The sequence below is a fragment of the Xyrauchen texanus genome, chromosome 32, assembly GCF_025860055.1.
Source record: "Xyrauchen texanus isolate HMW12.3.18 chromosome 32, RBS_HiC_50CHRs, whole genome shotgun sequence".
Lineage (NCBI taxonomy): Eukaryota > Metazoa > Chordata > Actinopteri > Cypriniformes > Catostomidae > Xyrauchen > Xyrauchen texanus.
In genome coordinates, this window is record NC_068307.1 from 22,520,272 (window position 1) to 22,543,998 (window position 23,727).

A 23,727-nucleotide genomic window follows, 5' to 3' on the forward strand; every position below is an offset into this window, starting at 1 on the left:
TGCGCTTTGTAACTTTGCAGACCTTTTACATGCACAAACAGCTATATTACACACTAAAGGAAAGGTAAAATCCCCAAAAGTATAATAGGGCCTCTTTAAGATCTATGCATCCTATCCACTGATCAGTGATCAGTCACATTGTATTTTTGGACATTGGAGTTTTTTGGGAGTATTTGCTGTTTTTATATTCTGTTTATTTTTCATGATGTGAAAATGCACATCGGTTTACAACTTCTAAACTCTGTGCTTTTTTTCTTGGGGGTTTCATTATAAATACTTGGTATGTGTGCGTAATATTTGTTGTATTCTACTCGAGACCTTAACGATCTGTTTGATGTTTTGACCGTATGTTTGACAGTATGGTGCACAGTCAAGAATCATATTTCATAAGTAATGAAAACAGTTTGCAGCAAATTAAAAAAAAACTATTAAGAGTTGGTTATATTGTCTATATGCATTGTAAAGTCCAGCTACTAAGTTTAAAATGACACCCATTTTGTGTTGGTCAAGCGAGTAGTTTTTTAAAATACATTTTAATAGTTATAACGAGGGGAGGAAGAGGGGAGAGGGAAAGAGAGTGGAAGAGAGAAAGAGAGGAGAGAGAGTGAGAGAGAAAAGAAAATGCTTTTCTTTGGCTCCCGCGGGCATGCCGCCCACCCGGACCTCAGCTGCTCTTCTACCCCCTGGCAGATGACAGCGGGCTCCTCCACCTCCCGGCAGACAGCAGCAGCTCCTACGTCTCGCAGACCACACAGAACACAGAGCGGCCACGTGCATCTCTCTCCCTCTCTCTCTCTCTCTGGTGTCCCGTCTCCTCCTTTATCACTCTCCTGCTGATTTGGCAACTCAGGGCCAGACGTGCCCGTGCTCAGCCCGGCCACACCGCCACCTCGTCACAAAGTATTGAATCCACAAACATTACATTGCCTTTGTTTATGTATAGTTATTTCAGAAAGTAAGGCATTTCTTTAAATACACTAGCATTTTGGTTGTGTACTCACAGAACGTTGCAGACTGTGTACTGTATTTGATGAAGGATGCACTTCTCGTCCGGTAAAACAGTAGGTTCTTTAGGTATGCATCCATGTAGTAAGAATATATTCCGGACATATATCATCGAGCGACGTGGGTATTGACCTGTGACCTGAATATACTGTATAACATAATAACAATAACAACAACTTGTTAACCAAGCACTATTTAAGCACAAGAAACACCTTTCCTGGTATATATAGCAGTTGAAAAGAGCCATCAGACTCGCAGTTCACCGGCAATCTTTTCAACACAGCAATTTGAATTAAGGTATTATGGGATTGTAAAGTGTCCATTTGATCCGCACTTCAGAGTCTCACCGAAAATAGTCGGTCATCCAGGTATTTCTCCTTACTGTTTATTAATACTGAGGATTCGGATATACTACTCCATTGAAATACTCTTTTTGCCATTTTATATAGTAGGGAAGTATGGATATTTGGATGCAGCGCAAGTCTTTTGAAGGCATATGATAATTTTATATGATGAACAGACCATAATTAAAGTTAATATTCACTCTCATTTAAAATCAATTCCATAAACCGGGTAGAAATCCAATATGGCAGCATATTGCAAGTACCAGTGAGGTTGCGACATGACATTTGGTCATGAGATATGCAAGAATCAATTTAGGTTTGATGTTGTCAATGTAGACGGCATATTGGATTTTAGCACTGTTGAAATCAGTTTAGCTTTTCATTATTACACTTTTGCATTAAAGTCTCTATGTACAGCCATTGTATGTGTATATCATAATGACTGAATTTCCATTTTTGGGTGAACTAATGCTTTAAATTCTCCATCTTGCCTAAACTCGACTACAGCAGGGGTATTCAACTGCCGGCCCGTGGGCCAAATCCGGCCTGAAATCTTCAGTGGCCCACATGAGGTTGACAGTTGTCTTAGGAGCTGTTCACACTTAATGCATTTTGTGTCTGTTCATGCTGTTTTTCAATTGTGTTCCTATGTATATTTGCACTAGATTGACTTTGTGCCATGTCTCAATGTTTATGCAGTGTCTCGTTCAAGAGCACTGTGTTTTTTAAGAGTCTTCGTGGGTCTCATAGGTTGTGCTACGAATGATCATTATCTGTCATTTCCATTGGACACAGAAAAGTTGTGTTCATTATTTTGGTCAATGAAGCATTCGATTTTAAAACTCAAAACTTTAATTATTACATATACTGAATAACAAACTTAGATTTGTGTAACATCTGATTCAACTTCACCAACAAACAAGGTGCATAGAGAGAGCAATTTTATCCATATATAACAAACTTTACTGTTGTTGTTTTATAAAACATTTATTATCAGTCTTAATTACTCTCTCTCATAAACAGATATTTTATTTACATAGTAAACAAATATTATAGACCTACTATAACATGTTATTCTTGGCACATATGCCCCAAAGATTTTTCTAAATGGCCTACTTATCAACCAAGTTGAATAGCCTTGGACTACAGTATCTCACTGGAGATAGATAACATTTGCTTCAATGTCTTTACGCCTATCAATCATTCTGTTGAGTTGCTGCTGATTTGCCAAAAGTTGAGCTTTCCCAATTTTGTCACATCGCAATGGAACACTGTATCAACAGTATCGACAATGTATCGATAATGCATCACTCACGTCACTGGAAATCACTTGCATTGAAAACAAATTGCTGCAAATCGCCACTTTAATTGTCTTGAGCATTGTTAACATTCATGGCTTTATTTATCTTACATTAGTGACCGGGGAATCTCCGCCCAGTCTCTCCAAGGACCTCACCAGCTCATTGGCAAGTGTCGGTGATGTCAGCTTTGATGCAGACTCTCAATTTCCATTGGACGACTTAAAGATTGACCCCTTGACCCTGGATGGACTGCACATGCTTAACGACCCAGACATGGTTCTCGCTGACTCGGCCACTGAGGACACGTTCCGCATGGACCGACTTTGAACCTGTGAATGCAGTTTTAAGCGAGATGTTCAGCTGCATGGCCTCTCTGTTCACCATCTGGTCATTGACCATCCCCCCACAGCATGCTGCCAAACCGTTCATAGCTGGAGGCCGAGGGGTTGCGGGGGTTTGCGTAGGGTGGAGGTGGAATTGCCAAATCCACACTGGAGAATTTCTAATGCGCAATAACGTCCAACATCGAACATCCACTTTCTTCATGTATTCATGTTTTGTTTTGCATTATGTTGTCGTGGTTGTCGTCCAACATGTCATTTTTGTTTGTCTTGCTACGTGTTTTTTGGCCAGGTTTTTATTCTATTTTTATTTCTATTTTAATGTTGTTTATCCTTTTGTCTCTGGAGGCACATAGCTTTAATTTGATACCATTTGGGTTTTTTGTGATAGTTTATTAATTAATCTTTGCTTCAGTTTGTTTAATTGTTTTTGTCAAATTGAGTGAATGGCTACATTTACATAATTATGCCATATGTCCTTGAAGAATTATCAGTCTGTGTAATTATGTATTTTAAATCTACATATTCATTTAATATTCTGTATTATATATATATATATATATATATATATATATATATATATATATATATATATATATATATATATATATGTGTGTATATAATTATTTCTTATTCATTTATATATATATTTTCATATTTTTCATGTTAAGGAGCACTACTCTCTCATATTGTTTATCAAGGGTTTAAGGAGCGTTGCTTTTACAAAATGGCTTCCATTTCATAAAATCCAAACATCTCAAAATGCCATAATTGGCCTTTTGATATCATTTGAATTTTTTTTAATATTTGCCATTGACGATATGTATTAATTTCCTTGCCAAAAGACAGCAGTCTCAAAATGTAACCCATAGTTTAACGATTGTGGATAGGTGACTTGGACATCCTGTATGTTTTTTGTATGTTACTGATTCTAATTGAAGATTGGCTGTTATTGCTGTTATGTATGCTCCAAAGGTGGTCAGTAAATGTGAGCCAAGAGCTGCTGCAGAAAACTACTGAATACTTCACTGTGAGAGGACCTGATTTTGCCTTATATGAACAAAATGCTGTTTTTAACTGTCAATGTGACAATGTATTTTTCTAGATGTCCCAGTGTCTGGTTCTAGTTTGGCTTCTGTGTTCTTGTTTTAACAATGCCCCTTTGTTCAGTATTAAATGCTGTATATTTTGTACTTGTTCTGCCAAACATAACTCAAGGCTTTGGGAGAGTAATGCTCCTTATTCTTTATGCTGTTCACTGGAGTTTGTGTTTGTCATTCTCATGTGTATGTTCGAGTAAACCCTGTCACACCTTGTTCAAAAGATGTTTTTTTTTCCCCTTGTGTGTGATTAGAAAGGTATTAAGGAATCACTAATTCACTTGAAAAACATAAGGACAAAGCTATGATCTCTGTATAGATTGGGGTCCAAAAGTCTGAGACCACATTGAAAATCTGGGATTTTTTACCTGGAAATGAACAGCAGGTTTTAGTATTTTGAATAAAGTAATAACGAGAGCAGTTTTCTTTCTTGTGTTGGTGTAGTTCTTATTGAAACAGTAAGTTTGAGCAGGACATATCAAATGGTTAATTTACAGCCATGAACAATCATTTGTTACTTGCATAGTCAGTTGCATTCTTATTCTAAAGAGCTTTTGAACAGATACAAACATGTAGTGCAATAGTCGTTCATATTTTTGGTTCGTTAAGACTGTAAATGTAGATGTGTACATCTACCACTAATTCATTTTGTCAGCTTTTAGGTTTACTAGCATACAGTTGAATTTAGAAGATTACATACACCTTAGCCAAATACATTTAAACTCAGTTTTTCACAATTCCTGACATTTAATCGTAGAAAATATTCCCTGTCTTAGGTCAGTTAGGATCACTATTTTATTTTAAGAATGTGAAATGTCAGAATAATAGTAGAGAGAATTATTTATTTCAGCTTTTATTTCTTTTATCACATTCCCGGTGGGTCAGAAGTTTACATACACTTTGTTGGTATTTGGTAGTGTGGCGAGCAGGGCGGGGCAGAGAGGCGTCTAGGCAGAGCAAGGACGGGAAGATAAGTGGTGAATGAGTTCCAGCTGTGTGCTACACCGGTCTCGCATTCCAGTGAGGGGCAGTGGAAGTATTTTAGGACACAGTGGTAGACTGGCTGAAAACCAGTGTGTGTTTTAAATTTGTTATAGCTGTCAACATAAAGATTTAATGACACAAATGAAAACCAACATGACATAAAAGACACACACAAATATAACTCTGTGTGTTGCTCTCTCACTGGCATCTCAGACTCCCCTTTATCTCTCTCTCCTGCTGATTAGATGAAGTGGTGCCAGCCGTGCACCCTCTTATCCCAGCCACGCCCTCCTCCTCACACTCCTCCACCACCCGATTCAGGCTGGGGAAACCTCCGGCTTGAAGTACACCCTTCCTGGAGGGAAGGTGTTGCTCTTCCATCCATCCTTCTGCCGGCAGGTCTTCCCCGCCTCCTTGGACCCTGGGAGAGATGAGGGGAGGAAGAGGAGAGAGGGAAAACGTGGGGGGGTGACTGGCTCATCTGCCCCGAACATGTCGTCCACTGGTCCTCAGCTGTTCCGCCCCCTGGCAACGGCTCCTCCGCTTCCTGATGGACAGCAGGGAGCTCCCCTGCTCCCCTGCATTGGAATGAGAGACTGGTGTGGCACACAGGTGGACCTCATTCGCCACTTATCTTCCCGGTCTCGCTCTGCACAGATGCCGCTCGGCCTGCCCTGCTTGCCACAGGTAGCATTGCCTTTAAATTGTTTAACTTGGGTCAAACATTTTGCGTAGCCTTCCACAAGCTTCTCACAATAAGTTGCTGGAATTTTAGTCCATTCCTCCAGACAAAACTGATCTGCTCACATGCTTTTTCAGTTCTACCCACAAATTTGATATCATATTGAGGTCAGGGCTTTGTGATAGCCACTCCAGTACCTTGAATTTGTTGTCCTTAAGCCATTTTTCTTCACAACTTTGGAGGTATGCTTGGGGTAATTGTCCATTTGGAAGACCCATTTGCGACCAACCTTCCTAGCTGATGTCTTGAGATGTTGCTTCAATATGTCCACATAAATTTTCTTCCTCATGATGCCATCTATTTTGTGAAGTGCATCAGTTACTCCAGCAGCAAAGCACCCCCACAACATGATGCTGCCACCCCATACTTCACGGTTGGGATGGTGTTCTTCAGCATGCAAGCCTCGCCCTTTTTCCTCCATACATAGCAATGGTCATTATGGCCAAACAGTTACATTTTTGTTTCATCAGACCAGAGGACAAGAGTTTTGTCCCCATGTGCATTTGCAAACTGTAGTCTGGCTTTATAATGGCGATTTTGGAGCAGTGGTTTCTTCCTTGCTGAGTAGCCTTTCAGCTTATGTCGATATAGGACTTGTTTTACTGTGGATATAGATACTTGATCACAAGGTCCTTTGCTGTTGTTCTGGGATTGATTTGCACTTTTTGCACCAAACTACATTCATCTCTAGAAGACAGAATGCATCTCCTCCTGAGCGGTATGATGGCTGCATGGTCCCATGGTGTTTATACTTGCGTACTATTGTTTGTAAAGATGAATGTGGTACCTTCAGGCATTTGGAAAATGCTCCCAAGGATGAACCAGTCTTGTGGATTTCCACAATTGATTTTCTGAGGTCTTGGCTGATTTCGTTTGATTTTCTCATGATGTCAAGCAAAGAGACACTGAGTTTGAAGGTAGGCCTTAAAATACATCCACAGATACACCTCCAATTATCAGAAATTAATTGCCTAATTGCCTAAAGGCTTGACATCATGTTCTAGAATTTTCCAAGCTGCTTAAAGGCACAGTTAACTTAGTGTATGTAAACTTCTGACCTACTGGAAATGTGATATAGTCAATTAAAATTGAAATTATCTTAAACTGTTGTTGGAAAACAATACTCATGTCATGCTCAAAGTAGCTGTCCTAAAAGACTTGCCAAATCTATAGTTTTTCTAATATGAAATCTGTGGAGTGGTTAAAAAAATTAGTTTAATGACGTCAACCTAAGTGTATGTAAACTTCTGACTTCAAATGTAGATGAATTCAAAGCTAATTGACATGGACTAAAAGCCACAAAATGTCATTATATTGCATCTTTAAGATTTTACACTACTTCTAGTCCTTATGAAATGTAAGCAAAATTTGTGACATGGACAAGAGCTTCTTTGACAGAAGTTCATGCTCTTTGGAACATTCTCATATCATGCTTGTTGAGTCCATGCCAGCTCGAGTGCATACCAGATAGTAAGAAATTCTGAAATACTATCTAAAGTTTCACACAACATTTTTATTCTAATTGTAATTTGCAATGAAAAAGTTTTGAATTAAATTGGAGAATGCAAAATAGAATGTAAAAATATCATTTTGACTGGCTCTCAGACTCTTGGATCCCATTATATAAGTTGAAAAACATAACATTAAAGGTTTATGCCACTGGAGATAGCCAAGTGAAGTTTAGCACTTTTTAGCATTTTAATCAAATGTTTCTGTTAAAATTTCAGTCAATCTGATTAGGTTCAGGCATCTTGGTCATAGAAGTTCATTTAGGTCCTTTAAAGGAATATCTGCCAAATATAATTTGCAAAACTGATTTGTGATTCCTATGCAAACTAAAAGCATCACTCAACCAACAATCTGGATATTTCTGGTTGAATGATTTGTGTACTTTAAGACATTAGGCATTGGTCAGATTGTGGATCTAGTTAATTAGACATAAACTGCAATACTCATTTAGGGTTTTATTCTTAAAACTATGGCATTTGGAATATTTCTAGTTGTTTTTGTTTTCTTAAACACCTATCCTGAAAATAGTGTACATAAAGCTTATCAAAGAATTAAGATGACTGCATGTCAAAACGATAAAATATCTTTAGAACAAGGTCTTGGCTGATTCCAGTACAAAAACATTCACTGCACATAAAACAATATAGACCCCCCTAGTGCATGTATTAGTTAATGCTAATGGTGTCATTTTACTGGTCTATCACTGATAACCGCGTCTCTAGTCATGTTTAGAAACAGAATGTATATGCAGAGCTCCGTGTTATGATGTGCATTACACCAAATGACCTGCTTGCTGGACCAAAGCACTTTGTTTTATGTTATGTTGCTGTTTATTAGGTTACAGTAGCATTTTTCAATTTTTCACAATTGTAGCATGTTTGATATCTTCAGTTGGGTCATTCCCTTGCCCTGTCGATTTGATCAGGCCTTGCACCTTGAGTTTCCTTATGAAATCCTGTCAGAAATCTCTTAAGATATTGCAGCTTTCATACTGACGCATGCGCATTTCTTCAAAAATCCTCTGGCAGTTGCTTCTCATGGCTTTGCTCATGAAACTACAGACTGTTTAACCTTCTGAGAATGCAGACTGTTCAAGCCTGTACATGCATTACTTTCCCCCAATTTGTTGTAGAGGTATTCTTACTGAACTGTTATCTATATTGCATTGATAATTCAGGGGAAAAAACATTTTGGAAGCGTACATGTGACTTCCCATTGCAAACTGAAAAAAGGGCTTAGCCTGTTTGTTGCTTTAACATGTAAAACATTTGGAGATGTAGACAAACTGCATGTGTTTATTGGTCGAATAATCTGTTATGGATGCTTAGCATCTTGCTAACACATTGCAGCATGCGGCCAAACTGTTTGTCTGGGACTATTTTAGGGCAGTAGCAAGTTATTCTGGGCCCCATGACTGTATTTTGCTCTGGGCCTCTTTCCTATTAAAAAAAAATTGTCCTGGGCCCCCCTGAACCTGTGGGTCCCTAGAATCTTTTCCACATTTCACCATACTAGCTTCGGCCCTGGACATTTTACAGGACTGGTTTTAGCTTACAGCACTTATGTGTATGATGGAATTGTTCATTTATGTCCTGATTGTTTGTGAAAGCAAACCCCCTTTAGTGTAAACTCTCCTTTAAGCCTTAATAGAACTGCTAAGCTGTTAGTTATCATGAATCATCACCATTAAGACTAATAAAGATGTAGTTGTCTAGATTTGTGAGCAGTATTGATTCTTGCTCTTTATTGGAATTAACGACAGATTGGGACATATAATTTGTGGTCATCTATAGCTTTAATTGGGTTGGTTCTATCCAGATGCCCAGTTCTATAGTTGCTGTGCTAGTGTGGTCATCTTTTTCTGTGTCTCCTATTTATGGTAACTGATTGTAGAAGGAAATGATTGCGTCTCTGTTGTCTAGCTGGTCCTGTTCCTTCCTCAGAAAATATGCTAAATATGGATGTGCATGATGTCTCAGATGCATATATCAGAACCTTCTTGTTTTATCATTCATATTTTGTAACCTGTATTTCAGTACGTGTTTTTAAAATACATATATGTTTAAATTGTGGTGTTTGTGACTTCAGTGCTGATGCAATATCATTTTTGTCTGCTTTTCATTTGGGGTAATGAAAAAGTAAATCATGAAGACTTTCCGGCTGTAAAAAAAAAAAGAAAAGAAAAATAATAATGACACATGTCAGAAATATACAACTCATAACACACACACACATGGTGTGGCTATCCTTTAGAGGACTCTCCTGATTTTTATACTGTACAAACTATAGATTCTCTACCCTAACCCTACCATTAAAAACCTAACCCTCACAAAAAACATTCTGCATATTTGATGCTATTTGAATTATGGGGACACTAGAAATATCCTCATAAGCCACATTTATAGCATAATACCCTTTTAATTACCAAAAGATTTCCTCGTAAACCACCCAAAACCCACCCACACACACACACACATTCATTCATTCTGTATAAAAGAAATGTGATGTTTTGCCATCACATAAATGTTGAGTTTGGGTTTAAAAAAGTTGGATCTGCTGGGTAATAAATGTCTCATAGTCTTCAGGGATGGTATCTGCAGAGAAGAAGAAAGACATAAATAGTGACACAATGAGCTGTGTTTGGTAAAGTTTACGCAACAAGAACATAGAGTGAAACCAAACACACCATCTTAATGCAAACAATGGTTACTCGACCCAGCTAAAAAGGCCAGCTTAGCAAGCATGCAATTCTCTAGCTGGTCTAGGCTGGTTATTCTGGTTAACAATGGCTTGGTGCTGGTCTAGTTGGTGCACCAGCATAGCCATGTTTTTCTCCAGTAAAACCTGGTGAAGCTGGTTGACCAGCATTGAGACACCAGCATCACATGCTAGAGGATCAGCACCCAAAAAACAACATAAGCTGGTAATCAGCAATGCTGGTCTTTTCAGCAGGGTCAATTTCCACCTCAGATCCGACTGCACCCTTGTGTTTTATTTATTTACTTTTTCAAACATCTTGCTGTTTCCCATAGTGTTCATCAGTGTATAATAATACAATATGTGGAATCCACTTACACTATATATTGTTTTAATGGTTTTAATGGATTAAAATGATCTTTTCTTAAACCAACTAACCATTGCATCGGTAGCGCAGGTTGGCCCAAATTATGTTCTCCTGAGAGAAGCAGAAAACTCCCAGTCTGCCTCCTCTCATGGTTGTGTCGATGATAATTCCTGTGTCTGCCACCATCTGCGGACCTTCATAGAACCGGACCCTGCATGAATGACACACAGAGCACTAACTCAACATGCACGGGACAAAATTGCTGATGAATGACAGGTTGATTTACTTTGTTATTCCTACCATGCAGTACATTTTCATGACCCATATTGTATATCTTAATATATTAAACTCACATTCCAGATGGAAATCATATTAGTTAACACATTGTTGTCATGTTGTCATTTTAACCATGTCCTGGAGTGTTTTGCACTACCTTCTAAAATAGAAAACTTGTGATTTATTAATATGTTCAAGAAGTATTCCAGGCATTTATTATTATTATTATTATTTTTTATGTTTTGTGGTATTAGTTGGTTTGTCTCACTCTAAAACCTTTCAATCCTGTTTCACTGGAATGATCATTTCAAAATGTCAAAAGATAGCTGTAACAGGGTAAAAGGGAAAGGAGGAGGTGAGAACCAGTCAAAGTAATATTAAATTAAACAAAAAGACACAAAAATAAACACATTCTCTCTCTCTCTCTCCCGAACTGCCACCTCCGGCCGCCTTTATGCCTCTCGTGGGCTTGATTAGCCTGATTAGGGGCCGGGCGTGCATCATCACAGCCCACCCCGCCCTCCATAATAGTTAAAAAGTATCAAATTTAACAAGTTGAAAGGCACCCTCATGTACTGTAGGCTTTACCTCCTGATTTCCATCTTGTTAATTTTAAAAAATGTTGTCATTGAGTACATAATACATTTTAAATAATCTTAAAGGAATATTTCACTCACAAATAAAAATTCTCTCATCATTTATTCATGCATCCCAGATGTGTAGGACTTTCTTTCTTCTGCGGGAAGAAAGCAAGTTCAATGCAAGTGAATGATTACCAAAATCTTGAAACTCCAAAAAGCACATAAAAGAAATCCATGCGACTCCAGTGTATTAATGAATGACTCAGAACCATAAAGCTAGGTGTGTGTCAGAAAACTATAAATCCTCGCTTCTGTTCAGCTGTCGTACGCACATTTACGAGAGGGTTGAGTTCATGCTGCCTCTCGTGTGACGTATAAGCCTGTTGGCATGTCGATATCATCTGGAATGTCGCTGGTCTGAAATCGGCAGGGGAAAAATGTTCACTGCACACCCGACTCAGTGGGTGTTTTGATAAACCAGTGAACAGCGAGCAGCCATAGCTTCAGTCGCTTGGGATCATTGATAGGGAATCTGTGAAAAGTTAGTCTTTCCTCTTGCGATGATGCCCAACCAGTCATATGGATTACTTTTATGATGGCTGTATGAGCTTTTTGGAGCTTCAAGATATTGGTACCCATTCACTTGCATTGTATGGACCTACAGAGCTGAGATATTCATCTAAAAATCTTCATTTGTTTTCTGCAGAAAAAAAGTCACACATCTGAGTATATGACGAGAGAATTTTCATTTTTGGGTGAACTATTCCTTTTAGTGTCTGAGCTTGACCAGAACATATTACTGAAAAAAAAGGTAAACTGTTTTATAGAAATACTTACATAATATGCAACACCAGCAAGTGTATTCAAGTAGTTGAATGGCCCATTTCTGATTTTACCTGATATATCCTTCCTGGGGTCTGTGCTGTAGGAACCAACGGTAGGAGGTCTTGTCTTTCCAGCCAACATTTCTGGCATCTTTCCACAAGAGTTTCACCTGGTTGGTTGAGTCACCTGTGTGCCAGAGTGAGTTGCGCAGGTTCTCTCCAGGACCTGTGTCTGATTTCACTGCCTACCATACAAATAAAGACACCAATAACATATTTAATCTGATCAATAAAAGAAGCTGTCACTCATAAATCATAGAAGCCAGATCACACCTTAAGCTGGATTCCAGGCTCAGCTACGGCTCTGAAAGGATTGGCTTGCCAGTAGATCTGCTCGACCTGCTTCCACATTACCACATAGAAGCTAGAGCTGTCCTGATAGCCAAAAATGAAGCCTGCATAGTCATCATCCGTCTCAGTATTCACATGAAATGTCCCTTCAAAGTCCACACCATTGAATGCTGTGTAGCCTGTGAGAGTTACCAGAAGGGAATGTGATCAGATGTTGGACAGCATCTCCAATACGGTTGATTATCTTTGTCATAGTCACCTTACCTACAGCCAGTCCAGGGTCACTGTTCATGGTTTGAACAATCTCTCTTCCCTGTTCAAAAGAATGTAAAGTTTACACAGCGAGAAAATCAAGTGAAACCATACACACCATCTCAACTCAGAAAAAAGTACACAGACCTGATTGAGCACCACCCAGTTCGGATCGATCTGTGCATCGCCCTCTGGATCCAGAACCACAGTCTGGTAGGTTCTGAAGTCAGTGAGAGTAACCTCAGCATTCTCAGGGCAAACATCAATGATGTCGCTAACCGTGTCATTGTCAAAGTCTTTCTCGCAAACGTTGCCAATGCCATCACCTGCAAATAAATAGTCCAGATTAATAAAAAGTCTGAAGATCCATGGTGTGTAGTAACCCTGCTGAAAAGACCAGCCTAGACAAGCATGAATTGCTATGCTGATCCAGGCCAGTTTATGCTGGTAAGTGTTGGTCAGGCTTTCTAGTGAAGCTGGTTGACCAAGGAAGTCTTGTTGATTAAGCTAGTGAAGAAGCTTAGTGGGCACGGCGACCAGCATCCAAAATTATGTTGGTGACCAGAAATGCCAGTCTTTTCAACAGGGAAATAATGATTTACTCTTTAACTTAAAGCAATGGCATAAGTATTAACAGCCTGATGTAAAGTAAGGCCTCCAAGCCTTAAAGCTTGACCATCAAAGTCCTCCTGGAGTGGGTTTGGGATCAGACGGCAGTTATCTGGTCCAGGTGGAAGGAGATCTGGAATGCCATCGTTGTCATCATCATCATCACATTCATCTCCAATGCCATCCTTGTCTGTGTCCAGCTGGGAGCTGTTAATAACTGCAGGACAGTTGTCTCGAGAATCCTGATGTCCATCTCCATCACTAAGGAGAGAAAACATGTGACTGGACATACTGATGAGGGATGTGACCAAAGGAATCAACAATGGCAGGTTTGTGATACCTGTCTTTGTTGGTGTCACAAGGATCGCCAATCAAGTCATTGTCCACATCCAGCTGTGGCAGAAAGAAGGAAAATTAGGGTGGTTCTTTGTTCTTACTTAATTACTGACTGTTTACTTGTCTTGAATTATTACTTTATAACTTTTAACAATGTTTGCTCAAATTAGTTAGTATTTTGTTGTGGTATCTAAACTGGTAGGAAACTGGAAAACCTGCCCCCACACACACCCAAACACCCACCCCCCCACACACACATCCTTCTTTCAAACTAAGAGAATGTAGAATCAAACCTGATCAGGGTTCCGAATGTAGGGACAGCTGTCACAAGCATCACCTACATTATCACCATCTCGATCTTTCTGATCACGGTTTGGCACCTTTTTGCAGTTATCCTTATCATTTTTTATTCCTGAGAAGCAAAATACAATTCACATTTGCATATTTTCCAAAGCGACTTACAGTGTATTCAAGGTATACATTTTCTCAGTTTGTGTGTTCCCCAAGATTCAAACTAATGACCTAGGCATTGCTAACATCATGCTCTACCAGTTGAGCTTCTGATCATCTCAAGTCTTACCATCCCCATCAATGTCGTCATCACATTCGTCACCCTGACCATCACCATCCGTGTCCTTCTGGTCATTATTTTTGACCAGACGGCAGTTATCACAAGCGTCTCCATACTCATCCTGGTCAATATTCTTCTGATTTAAATTAGGGACGAGCACACAGTTGTCCTATTAGAGAAGAGAGCAGTATAAAAGTCATGTGAAGAAGTAGATGGTTATAATAAGGTGTCTGGTGATATTACACAGCATGTGGTGCAGTGACTTCTAACCTCTGTGTTTAGGATCCCATCTCCATCAGCATCATCATCACATGCATCACCGATGTTATCATAATCTGCATCCTCTTGGCCGGAGTTTGGAACAGTGAGGCAATTGTCCTAACAAATCATTGTTATTGAGATCTCACCATTTTTTGAAATATGATGTTGCATGCAATGCATTTCAATTTTTTAAATTATTTTTTTTTTATTGTTTTACCTTTGCGCAGTTTCTCTCTACGCATTCCAGTTTTTCATCAGGGAAGCCATCAATATCAGTGTCTGGTCCACATAAGTATCCATTCCCAGCCCAGCCAACTCCACACTAAAACAGATCAGATCAGTGGGACTGGTCATGCCCTTATAGCGGTTAGCAGAAAGGTGTTATGAAGTTGTTCCCATTGACTTACCGCACATTCTATTTGTTCATCGCGGTGAATGATGCATTCTGCGCTGGCATGGCATGGATTGGGCTGCCCATTGCCACACGACCGCTCAGGTTTACAGCCTTGCACCTGATCCCCTACAAAACCAGGCTTACAGCGGCCACATCGAAAAGAGCCCTGAACAAGCAATGATTCACAAAAACAGATGTAACCATTTCCCAAACATTTTAGGCTAGTGGTTCTCAACTGGTTTGTTCAGCACACAGATTTTAATTTGGACATCAAGTTGTGATATGAAAACTGTAACCCATATTTAATGTAGTCTGGGTTTTATTTTCTTTCCTTGTACTGTATAGTTATGTAGGGCATGTCACACAACATGCCCTTGTTGACGTCTCCCTAGTTTGGCTAATTTCTACCAAGTGACATAAATTTACACCAAAATGTTGTAGAGTTAAAATCGACACACATATAATACTTGGATGTTGACAGCAATGACATTTTAAAATCCCTTTTAAAAGTTACCCTTATTATGCTCGGTTATATGGTTAGTTACCATTTTTGTTTGCATTTAAAACAGTCTTTTCCCTCCTGTGACAGACAGAACAGACCTGCGACCCATTTTTGGGTTGTGACCCACTAGTTGAGAACCACTGGTTTAGACCATTTATGTGCATAAGATAGGGCTGTGGTACTGTGGTACTGTGATTGACAGATGATAATGCATCACTCACCGGCGTGTTGATACAGTTGGAGTTCTCTATGCAGCCACCGTTTGAGTTCTCACACTCATTGATGTCTGTGCAGACCTGCATATAAGAGTTTCCTTTCCATTTCAATCATTTATCCATTATCTGTCTGCATTTAAATAACTGAAAAAATTCTCATATACAAAAAACAATACCTGTTTATTGGCAGATGCATAGGCAAGTCCGATCCCCTGCACCTGAGGGCCCATGTACCCAGCAGGACAGGGGCCACAGCGGAAACCAGGTGATGTGTTAATGCATCTCACCCCCATGTGACATGGCAATACAGCACACTATATGCAACAAAACAACAGTAGAAAACAAAAAACTGTACGTTCCTATAATGTAGAATTAAACAGGGTTCTTTACAAAAAAAATATTTTGCAGAATTTTTACACAATTTCAACTGAATTAGCCACAACCCAAATCATGTTGTATTGGTATGACAGGAGGAGGAGATTACTGAACGGCAATTCTAAGAAACTGAAAGAAAAGTCAACCAACAGAGGTATATAACTAGTAATAAAGTTTTGCGGCAAAAATGAAATAAATGTATCATCTTTATACAGTAGGTGTATCTGGTCATCCTACATGCTGTCTAGTTAGAAGACTTTGGGTCATGTCCAAGTCTGGACTGGGAAGAGTAATCGGCCCAGGATTTTACATGGCAACTGGCCCAAAACTTGTTGAGGGGGGGGTCACTGTCATTTTTTGGTGTGGTCTGCATTATGCGGCAGCTCATTTGAATTTATCGCGGCCCTTTCAGCACATTTTGCAGCAGACCCACCGGCCCTCTCAGTTCTCCCGATGGACAGTCCGCCCCTGATTGGCCCCAAAGTGCGTCGGCCCACCGGGAAAATGCCCGGTATGCCAGATTACCAGTCCAGCCCTGGTCATGTCTAAAAAGTTACACCCCAGTTTCCCAAAGTCTTGTGAGAGTCGCATGTGATGTTTATTGTGTTTATTTCATATCCCACAGAAACCAAACACCTACCTCTAAACCTAACCTTATCCCTACCACTAAATCTAACCTTAGTAACAGTGAATGTGACTCTTGCGAGACTCTGTCTGTTGGAGGATTACCTTCTAAACACAGCCAAAACTTTGTGGTAAATCAAAGCATTCTGGGAAATGAAGTCTCCTTCAACCACGGTCTATTACATGGTCATTTACAAGCAAGGGTTCCCCCCCCCCAACCCCAATAATCAAAACAAGCAATTAGCCCGCCCAAAGAATTACTATTATAAAGCTTAGCATTTGCTAATGGAACATTGTGACAGGGCAGAGGGCCGGGCCGGGTTGTGATTATACACACCCGGTCCCTTATCAGGCTAATTAAGCCTCCGAGAGGGATAAAGGCCGATTGCGGATGGTGGTGCAGGGGAGAGAGATCGTTTACGGACATGTACGTCATGTGTGTGTGTTTGTCTTTTGTTTAAGTTAATCATTAATATATTGTTTATATCGCCAGGCCAGTGCTCGCCTCCTCCTTTCCATTGAACTGCTTTACAAACATGAAAGGCATTATCAATTCAGTTCTGAATGTTGCACAACCCTGTACTTTACAAAAACCATTTAGAGACCATCCAAGATTGCCACTAAAAACCTGTATGCTAATCAGCAAAATGTTAATCAAACAAGGTCAGGCAGTCTGCCTTGCTTTGGCTTACCTCATCAATATCTGTGCAGTGAGTTCCATTTCCTTTCATGCCCTCAGGGCACCGGCCACACCTTATGCCACCAGTTGTCATAATGCATTCAACACCAGTGTGGCAGGGGTTGGGCACACATGAGGGCTGTGGAGCTGCTGGTCTCATACCTGCAGAGGGACACCGCAAGATAAAGAATTTCAAACAGATCTCTTTGGTTCATGAATCTGATACAGCGATAAGCTTAGAATTCCTCACCACAGGCTTCACACTCCGCAACTGTATTCTTCAGGAAAACCATTTCCTGTATCTAACAACCAAAGAGGAGTTCATTATGAATGTGGCCTTTTGTAAATGCCAGCACAAGTATGTGATTTAAAGCTGATTTAATTTGTAAGTATCATTTTCAATGTTAAAATACAACCAGTGGAAGATGGTTGAGTTTCAGAAAAGCTGTTTGAAAGCACTCCTACTTTTTACAATTTTGTGTGGTGATGTTAGTGGTGCAGAAATTACACACTTAATTTATAAAAGAGAAGTGAGGAGAGGTTGTTTGATTTGAAAATGTCAGCTAATTTACCTGTTGTTTCAGTAGTTCCTTGATCTCGGCGAGCTCCATGTTTGTGCCTTTAATTTGTTTGATAATCTCTCCATCTGTAGTAAAGAATGTGAAATCAGAAGGATTATTTTGCTGCATATGGTTTTATTTAAAGAAAAGTTAATCCCAAAATGTAATTTCTTTCATCATTTAATGAATAAATGAATGTGGAAAGATGTCTAACTCACAAAATAGCAAAAAAGCACCATAAAATGTGTCAATTTGACTCGTGCAACATATTTTTCCACATACTTCAAGCACTAGGAAGTGTAATTGATCTTGAAATCATGATCAATTTGATGTTTGATGTTCTTCTGTTCTCACCCAAAACCAACTGGATAGCTTCACAAAACGTGGATTAAACCACTGAAGTATTATGGGTTACGTTTATGCTACCTTCATGTGCTTTTTGGAGCTTCAAAGTTTTGGTCACCATTCACATGCTCTGTATGGACCTACAGAGTGGAGATATTTTTCAAAAAATTTTCATTTGTGTTCTGAAGAAGAAAGAAAGTCATTCACATCTTCGATGGCATGAGGGTGAGCAAATGATGAGAGTGCTTTTATTCCTTTAAATGTAGAAAAACTTTCAAGACACTCATATGCGGAATATAAAATCATGTGCAGTATATAAAATTAAAAACAATAACTGATGCTAAAAAGTATTCATCATGGTGTTTGTGGCATGGGGGGCGTGGTCATGTGTCGGTCTGCGGGAGAGAGAGAGAGCGGTAAGGCTTGTCACCTGGTTTGTAATTACCTCTAACACCTGTGTCTTGTTATAGTGATACGGAGAGAGACATTTAAGGGACGCCAAATGTCGAGAGGGAGAGAGAGAATTGCCAGAAAGCACGGCAGATGGGAGTGTGCGTCTCGATCGTGCTCTATAAATTTATATACACTCATATATCTGTGTGGGAAAGCACGATCAATAAAAGGTCTAAACTTGAACCTGCCTCGTTGTCTCCTGACTCCTCCATCGCTCCAATCAGACCAGTTCACAGTAGTGCCAAGAACCCGGGTTTGGAGGAGAGCGCCGCAATGGAGCCTTCACCGCTGGCCGAAGTCATCAACGCCCTCACCAGCATCCAGCAGACACAACACCATGCCCTCTTGGAGGTTCGCCGGGAGCAAGAACAACACTTCCAAGCCTTGCTCCAGGCACAAGCCGAGGACCGGCAAGCGATGCGGAGCCTGATCGCCGGAGAGGGGGCTGGTGCTGCGTCCTCCTCGGTTCCCACCTCACCGCTTGCCCTCGCGAAAATGGGGCCAAGCGGTGATCCGGAGGCCTTCCTCAACCTGTTCGAGAAAACGGCAGAGGTATGGAGGTGGCCTCCCAAGCAGTGGGCGGCCCGCCTATTGCCCCTACTTTCCGGGGAGGCGCAGCTGGCGGCACAACAACTTCCCGCCGCCAGCCTCCTGGACTATAGCCACTTGAAGAAAGCCATCCAGCAACGGGTTGGTCGCACCCCGGAGCAGAGTCGACAGTTATTCCACTCGTTAAGCTTCGGGAAGGACGGCCGCCCGTTCGCGTTTGCGCAACAGCTCCGTGACGCCTGCCGGAAATGGCTGCTGGTGGGGGGAGCCCGCGACATCGTGGAAGTGGTCGACATGGTGGTGCTGGAGCAGTTCGTCTCTCAGCTTCCCCGAGGCATGTCGGAGTGGGTCCAGTGCCACCGCCCGGCGTCGTTGGATGGAGCCGTCCAGCTGGCAGAGGACTACATGGCAGCGTTCCCAGGAGTTGGCGAGGCAGTATCCTCTCTCTCTCTCTCTCTCTCTCTCTCTCTCTCTCTCCACCCCCTGTGCCTGCTGTTCCCTCCCCTTCTCCCCGTTCCCCTCACTCCCGCCCAGTTCCGGCTCCTCGTAGGTGGGGAGGCCCGCCCAGACCCCGACCCCGGTCCAGAGGACCCTTCCCCTTTTCTGCCCCTTCAAACCCCCCTGTCTCTCTCCGTTATTCTACCCAGGTTGGCGAGCCCGCCCCACGAGTCGTGGAAGGAAGACCTGGGCCGGTCTGCTGGAGCTGCGGGGAAGCCGGACATAGCCAGGAGCGGTGTCCAGTGATGGAGGTGGGGACACTGGTTCGGAACCCCGACGCTCCACAGGCCGCCCCCGATCGGGCAGGAATGTATTGCATACCGGTAAGGGTGAAGGGGGATACACATCAAGCTTTGGTGGATACAGGTTGTTCTCAAACCTCGATCCACCAACGCTTGGTGCAAGGCGGGGCATTGGATAAAGATAAATTGGTGAGGGTGAGGTGTGTGCATGGGGACATTCACAAATATCCAGTGGTTACCGTTGAGATACGATTCAGGGGGAAAAGGCATAGAGAGTCGAGGCCGCGGTTAATTCCCGCCTCACCCATCCACTAATCTTGGGAACCAATTGGCCCGGCTTTAAAAATTTACTGAGGGTAATGTGTGTGGATGGGTCCTGCAGAGTGGTGGTGCAGGGTGTGGCCTGTGATACTATGGCTGGGGAGGCGGTGCCAGGGCCGTCAACGTCGGCGCCGCGTCAAGATGACGCAGACGAGGGTGTTTCCGCCCTCAGGGGCTTCCCTGAGGGGAATTTCCCTCTGGAGCAGTCGCGTGACGAGTCCCTTAGGCACGCCTTCGACCAAGTGAAAGTAATTGATGGTCAACAGCTCCAGCCCGGTGTTCCGATCACGTCCCTCTGCAGTGGGTCCAACGCATGAAGGATACTAACGCGCGGATCACCCGTTGGTATCTGGCCCTCCAGCCCTTTAAGTTCAAGGTGGTCCACAGGCCGGGGGCGCAGATGGTTGTGGCTGACTTTCTCTCCAGAAATGGGGGGGAGTGGGCAGGCCGGATGTTGCCCCGGCCTGAGTCAGCGGTGGGGGCATGTGGCATGGGGGGCGTGGTCATGTGTCGGTCTGCGGGAGAGAGAGAGAGCGGTAAGGCTTGTCACCTGGTTTGTAATTACCTCTAACACCTGTGTCTTGTTATAGTAATACGGAGAGAGACATTTAAGGGACGCCAAATGTCGAGAGGGAGAGAGAGAATTGCCAGAAAGCACGACAGACGGGAGTGTGCGTCTCGATCGTGCTCTATAAATTTATATACACTCATATATCTGTGTGGGAAAGCACGATCAATAAAAGGTCTAAACTTGAACCTGCCTCGTTGTCTCCTGACTCCTCCATCGCTCCAATCAGACCAGTTCACAGTGTTGAAGTTCCCCCATAGGGAACACACAACTTAAACAGGTATTGTATTAATGTGTTCTATTAATATTACAATTAATATTAATATTCTATTAACAGGTTAACATGTGACATTTTGGCCACACCCTACTGAATATTTTCTCCTCTTGTGTTCCAAGGAAGAAAAAAGTCATAAAGTTTTGGAACGGCAAGTAATTTTTCTCTTTTTGGTGAACTATCCCTTTAAGAATGTGAACAGTAGTAAACTACATAAGTAAAACCAACAGGAGAGTTTCATGATTAATGTGTATAAATCTCAGCTCAAAATATAATGACTTTTCCTGCAGGTACTCTGGACACTGAAGGATTTTCAGCATCTGACAGTCCACAGTTAGATCTGTGTTACAATATATCACCAGACACTTCATGTATCTCCTGCTGGAATCACATGCTACTAGAACATTTATCAGCCAAACTGCTTTTTACCTTTGTCTGATCTTATTAGTATTGCTTACTTTGAGTGCTGAATTATTTATTTTTTTAATTGCAATGCACAGCCCTTGTCTGATGCCCTGACCAGAGCTAATTGTAAATTCTGATTTCTGTTTAAACATGAACATAACATGTAACCTGATGAATGCTTGGTCTTGATTAATCTCATGGGTGGTGTTATGACAACACCTGGGTCAACTGTTGCTGGTGTAATTACCCTCCCCAGGGGGCAGTTCAGGCAGACAGAAGGCAAATGGGAAGTGTGCTCTTTCCATTAGCTGCATCAATGTTTTCCATATGCTGTTTATGACCATAATGTTGTAAATAAGTCTCAGTGAAGGCTGAGGGTTATCTCCTTGTTTTTTCAACTGTACAAATAAACTTGGATTGTATAAATCTGAATTATATATGCAAGTCAACTTGTTAATCCGAATAAATAACTGACTGCATTCTTCTTAAAAACTTTAATGGTAGTATTTGGGAAGGTGATATACAACACTTATAAAAGCTGAAATGTCCTTCAGTTTGACATGCCATACTCCTTAAATATTTTAAACAGTATGTTGCTTATTTTTTCATAATTATTATGCATGCAGCTTTTATGACCCCACATTGAGAGAATACTTGGAATATGTGTTCCTTGAAAAGTTCATTTGTCACACCGCAGGGCCATTTAAAATGAACTAGTGAAGGCAGAAAGGGGATTTCATGGAAAACCTTGAAATAACAGGTGATTTTAGGCCTGGAAACTCGTGGAAATGTATTAAATCTTACAAATGTCATTAAAACATTCCTATAGTAAATTAACATTTTCTAGTTATGCTTCGCTCTAAAATATTATATCGGCTTGAGATTGTTCCTTTTAAATCCTTGTAAATTCTTTCAAATGATTTTAAAATACAAATAACTGGAAAAGTCATAGAAGTTCATTGGTCAAAAGACATTGGAACCCTTTACATATTTATTTGTTAATCTTTCTATAAATCTTCACTGAAATATGAATAAGTCGACTCACCTCTGGATATTCCTTGAGAAGAAACCAGCGTGCTGTGCAGATATAAGCTGCAGCTGAACAAGAGTGTGCACAGCATGTTCAGTGTCTGTGTCCAGAGTGAGGGGAGAAGGGCTCTGTGTGCCTCCAGTCTCCTCTGTTTTATACAGCATCTCTGACATCATGTGCAGTCTGGATGCTCACAGTTCACACATTCCATTCCAAGGTTCCTGTGTAAAATTCTTGGATTTGACTCTCTGTACAAAGTATTAAAATACTTTCTTTCTAAAACATGCATCTTAAATATTTTTTACAAATATCATGAATTTTTGTGTTAAGAATATAGAATAAAATGTACCTTTTATATAAAACAAATTCAAAATATTAATGACAAAACCTTTTTTTTTTTTTTTTTTATCACAAACAGTCTTGAGGGCGTAAAGGGGTCCTCTCTGTTTTATGATTTGTTTTTCTCCCAAAATGGCTTCCTACTTACATCACATGATTTGGTGAACAACAGAGTTTTTTATATATTAATCATATTTTAAAATAAAATTGTTTCACTGCTTTTAAAAAATATATATTTATTATAATAATAAGATAATTCTGAACTACCAATTTTAACAATGTAGTGCCCTAAAATGAAACATAAATACAATAGTGTGTTTAAGTTCATAATTAGGATAAGTTTAATTACTATATCCATGCAGAGTCTTTGTTATTTCACCCAGTATTAAAAACACCTACTGTTTCCCAAAAAGATTTTGTTTTGTTTGATTCCATTGTAACAAGTCACATTAATTTAATCTACAAATTGTTATTTAATCTGGACCAATTTTAAAAGATACATCATCATTAGTTTATTTTAAGGCTTCAGCACTGGTTTGTAGAATTATGTATATTTTAATTATTTAAAATGTCAAAATTTTAACAGTTGCATCTGTGTGAAACAAAGAGGCCATAAACAACCATCAAAGGAGAACCATTGTAACAGTTGAATCTGGGACCTTTCATAGAGGTCTGAACACTAATATTCTTTAGGCCCTGATATACTTCTGGAGAATTTCTTCTTCATTCTTTGTTTGGGGTTAATAAGAAATTTGAAACAGTCGAGCAACAGTACACGGTTTCTGAACATTCAGACACATGCCAGACCGATGTTAAAGTTTATTATATGAGGACGTTCTGTAAAACCTTAACTAATGTGACATTAAGATGTGTTATCAATTACTTTATGTCTCATTATATGAG

The 23,727-nt window shown here is 40.6% G+C and overlaps 2 protein-coding genes across 5 annotated transcripts in view; one reads left to right on the forward strand and one right to left on the reverse strand.

The window, feature by feature from the left end:
* Nucleotides 1-3,437, forward strand: part of LOC127626020 (CREB-regulated transcription coactivator 1-like) — a 36,026-nt gene extending 32,589 nt beyond the window's left edge. Inside the window, exon 12 of the mRNA XM_052101524.1 lies at nt 2,766-3,437. Coding sequence (XP_051957484.1) covers nt 2,766-2,977 — 212 coding nt within the window. The 3' untranslated portion in view covers nt 2,978-3,437. The remainder of the gene's footprint in view (nt 1-2,765) is intronic.
* A 5,903-nt stretch (nt 3,438-9,340) lies between these two features.
* Nucleotides 9,341-22,576, reverse strand: LOC127626017 (thrombospondin-4-like). Of its 4 annotated transcripts, none has more exons than XM_052101520.1 (19): nt 22,501-22,576; nt 17,813-17,886; nt 17,494-17,542; nt 17,254-17,402; nt 15,739-15,876; nt 15,569-15,643; nt 14,859-15,011; nt 14,669-14,773; nt 14,461-14,568; nt 14,200-14,359; nt 13,913-14,031; nt 13,624-13,676; nt 13,351-13,544; nt 12,822-13,000; nt 12,687-12,735; nt 12,405-12,601; nt 12,144-12,316; nt 10,462-10,601; nt 9,341-9,920 (listed from the first exon to the last, which is right to left on the reverse strand). In XM_052101520.1, exons 1-19 carry the CDS (start codon nt 22,574-22,576, stop codon nt 9,865-9,867), a joined length of 2,247 nt encoding a protein of 748 aa, XP_051957480.1. In that variant the 3' UTR covers nt 9,341-9,864. The 4 variants fall into 4 exon arrangements, with proteins under 4 accessions (XP_051957480.1, XP_051957479.1, XP_051957478.1 ...); XM_052101519.1 differs by having other exon boundaries at nt 17,491-17,542; XM_052101518.1 differs by lacking the exon at nt 22,501-22,576 and having other exon boundaries at nt 17,254-17,438; nt 17,491-17,542; nt 17,813-17,952.
* Between the last annotated feature and the right edge of the window lie 1,151 nt (nt 22,577-23,727).

Bases quoted from the DNA above. Each gene is read 5' to 3' on its own strand.
- LOC127626017 (XM_052101517.1), bottom strand. From the start codon at position 17,929: ATGCAGCAAAATAATCCTTCTGATTTCACATTCTTTACTACAGATGGA. The intron at 17,438-17,486 runs GGAATTCTAAGC...CAAAGAGATCTG, and splicing joins GAGTGTGAAGCCTGTGGTGA to TTTGAAATTCTTTATCTTGC. The intron at 9,921-10,461 runs GTTAGTTGGTTT...TCTTCTCTGCAG, and splicing joins CCTGCGCTACCGATGCAATG to ATACCATCCCTGAAGACTAT.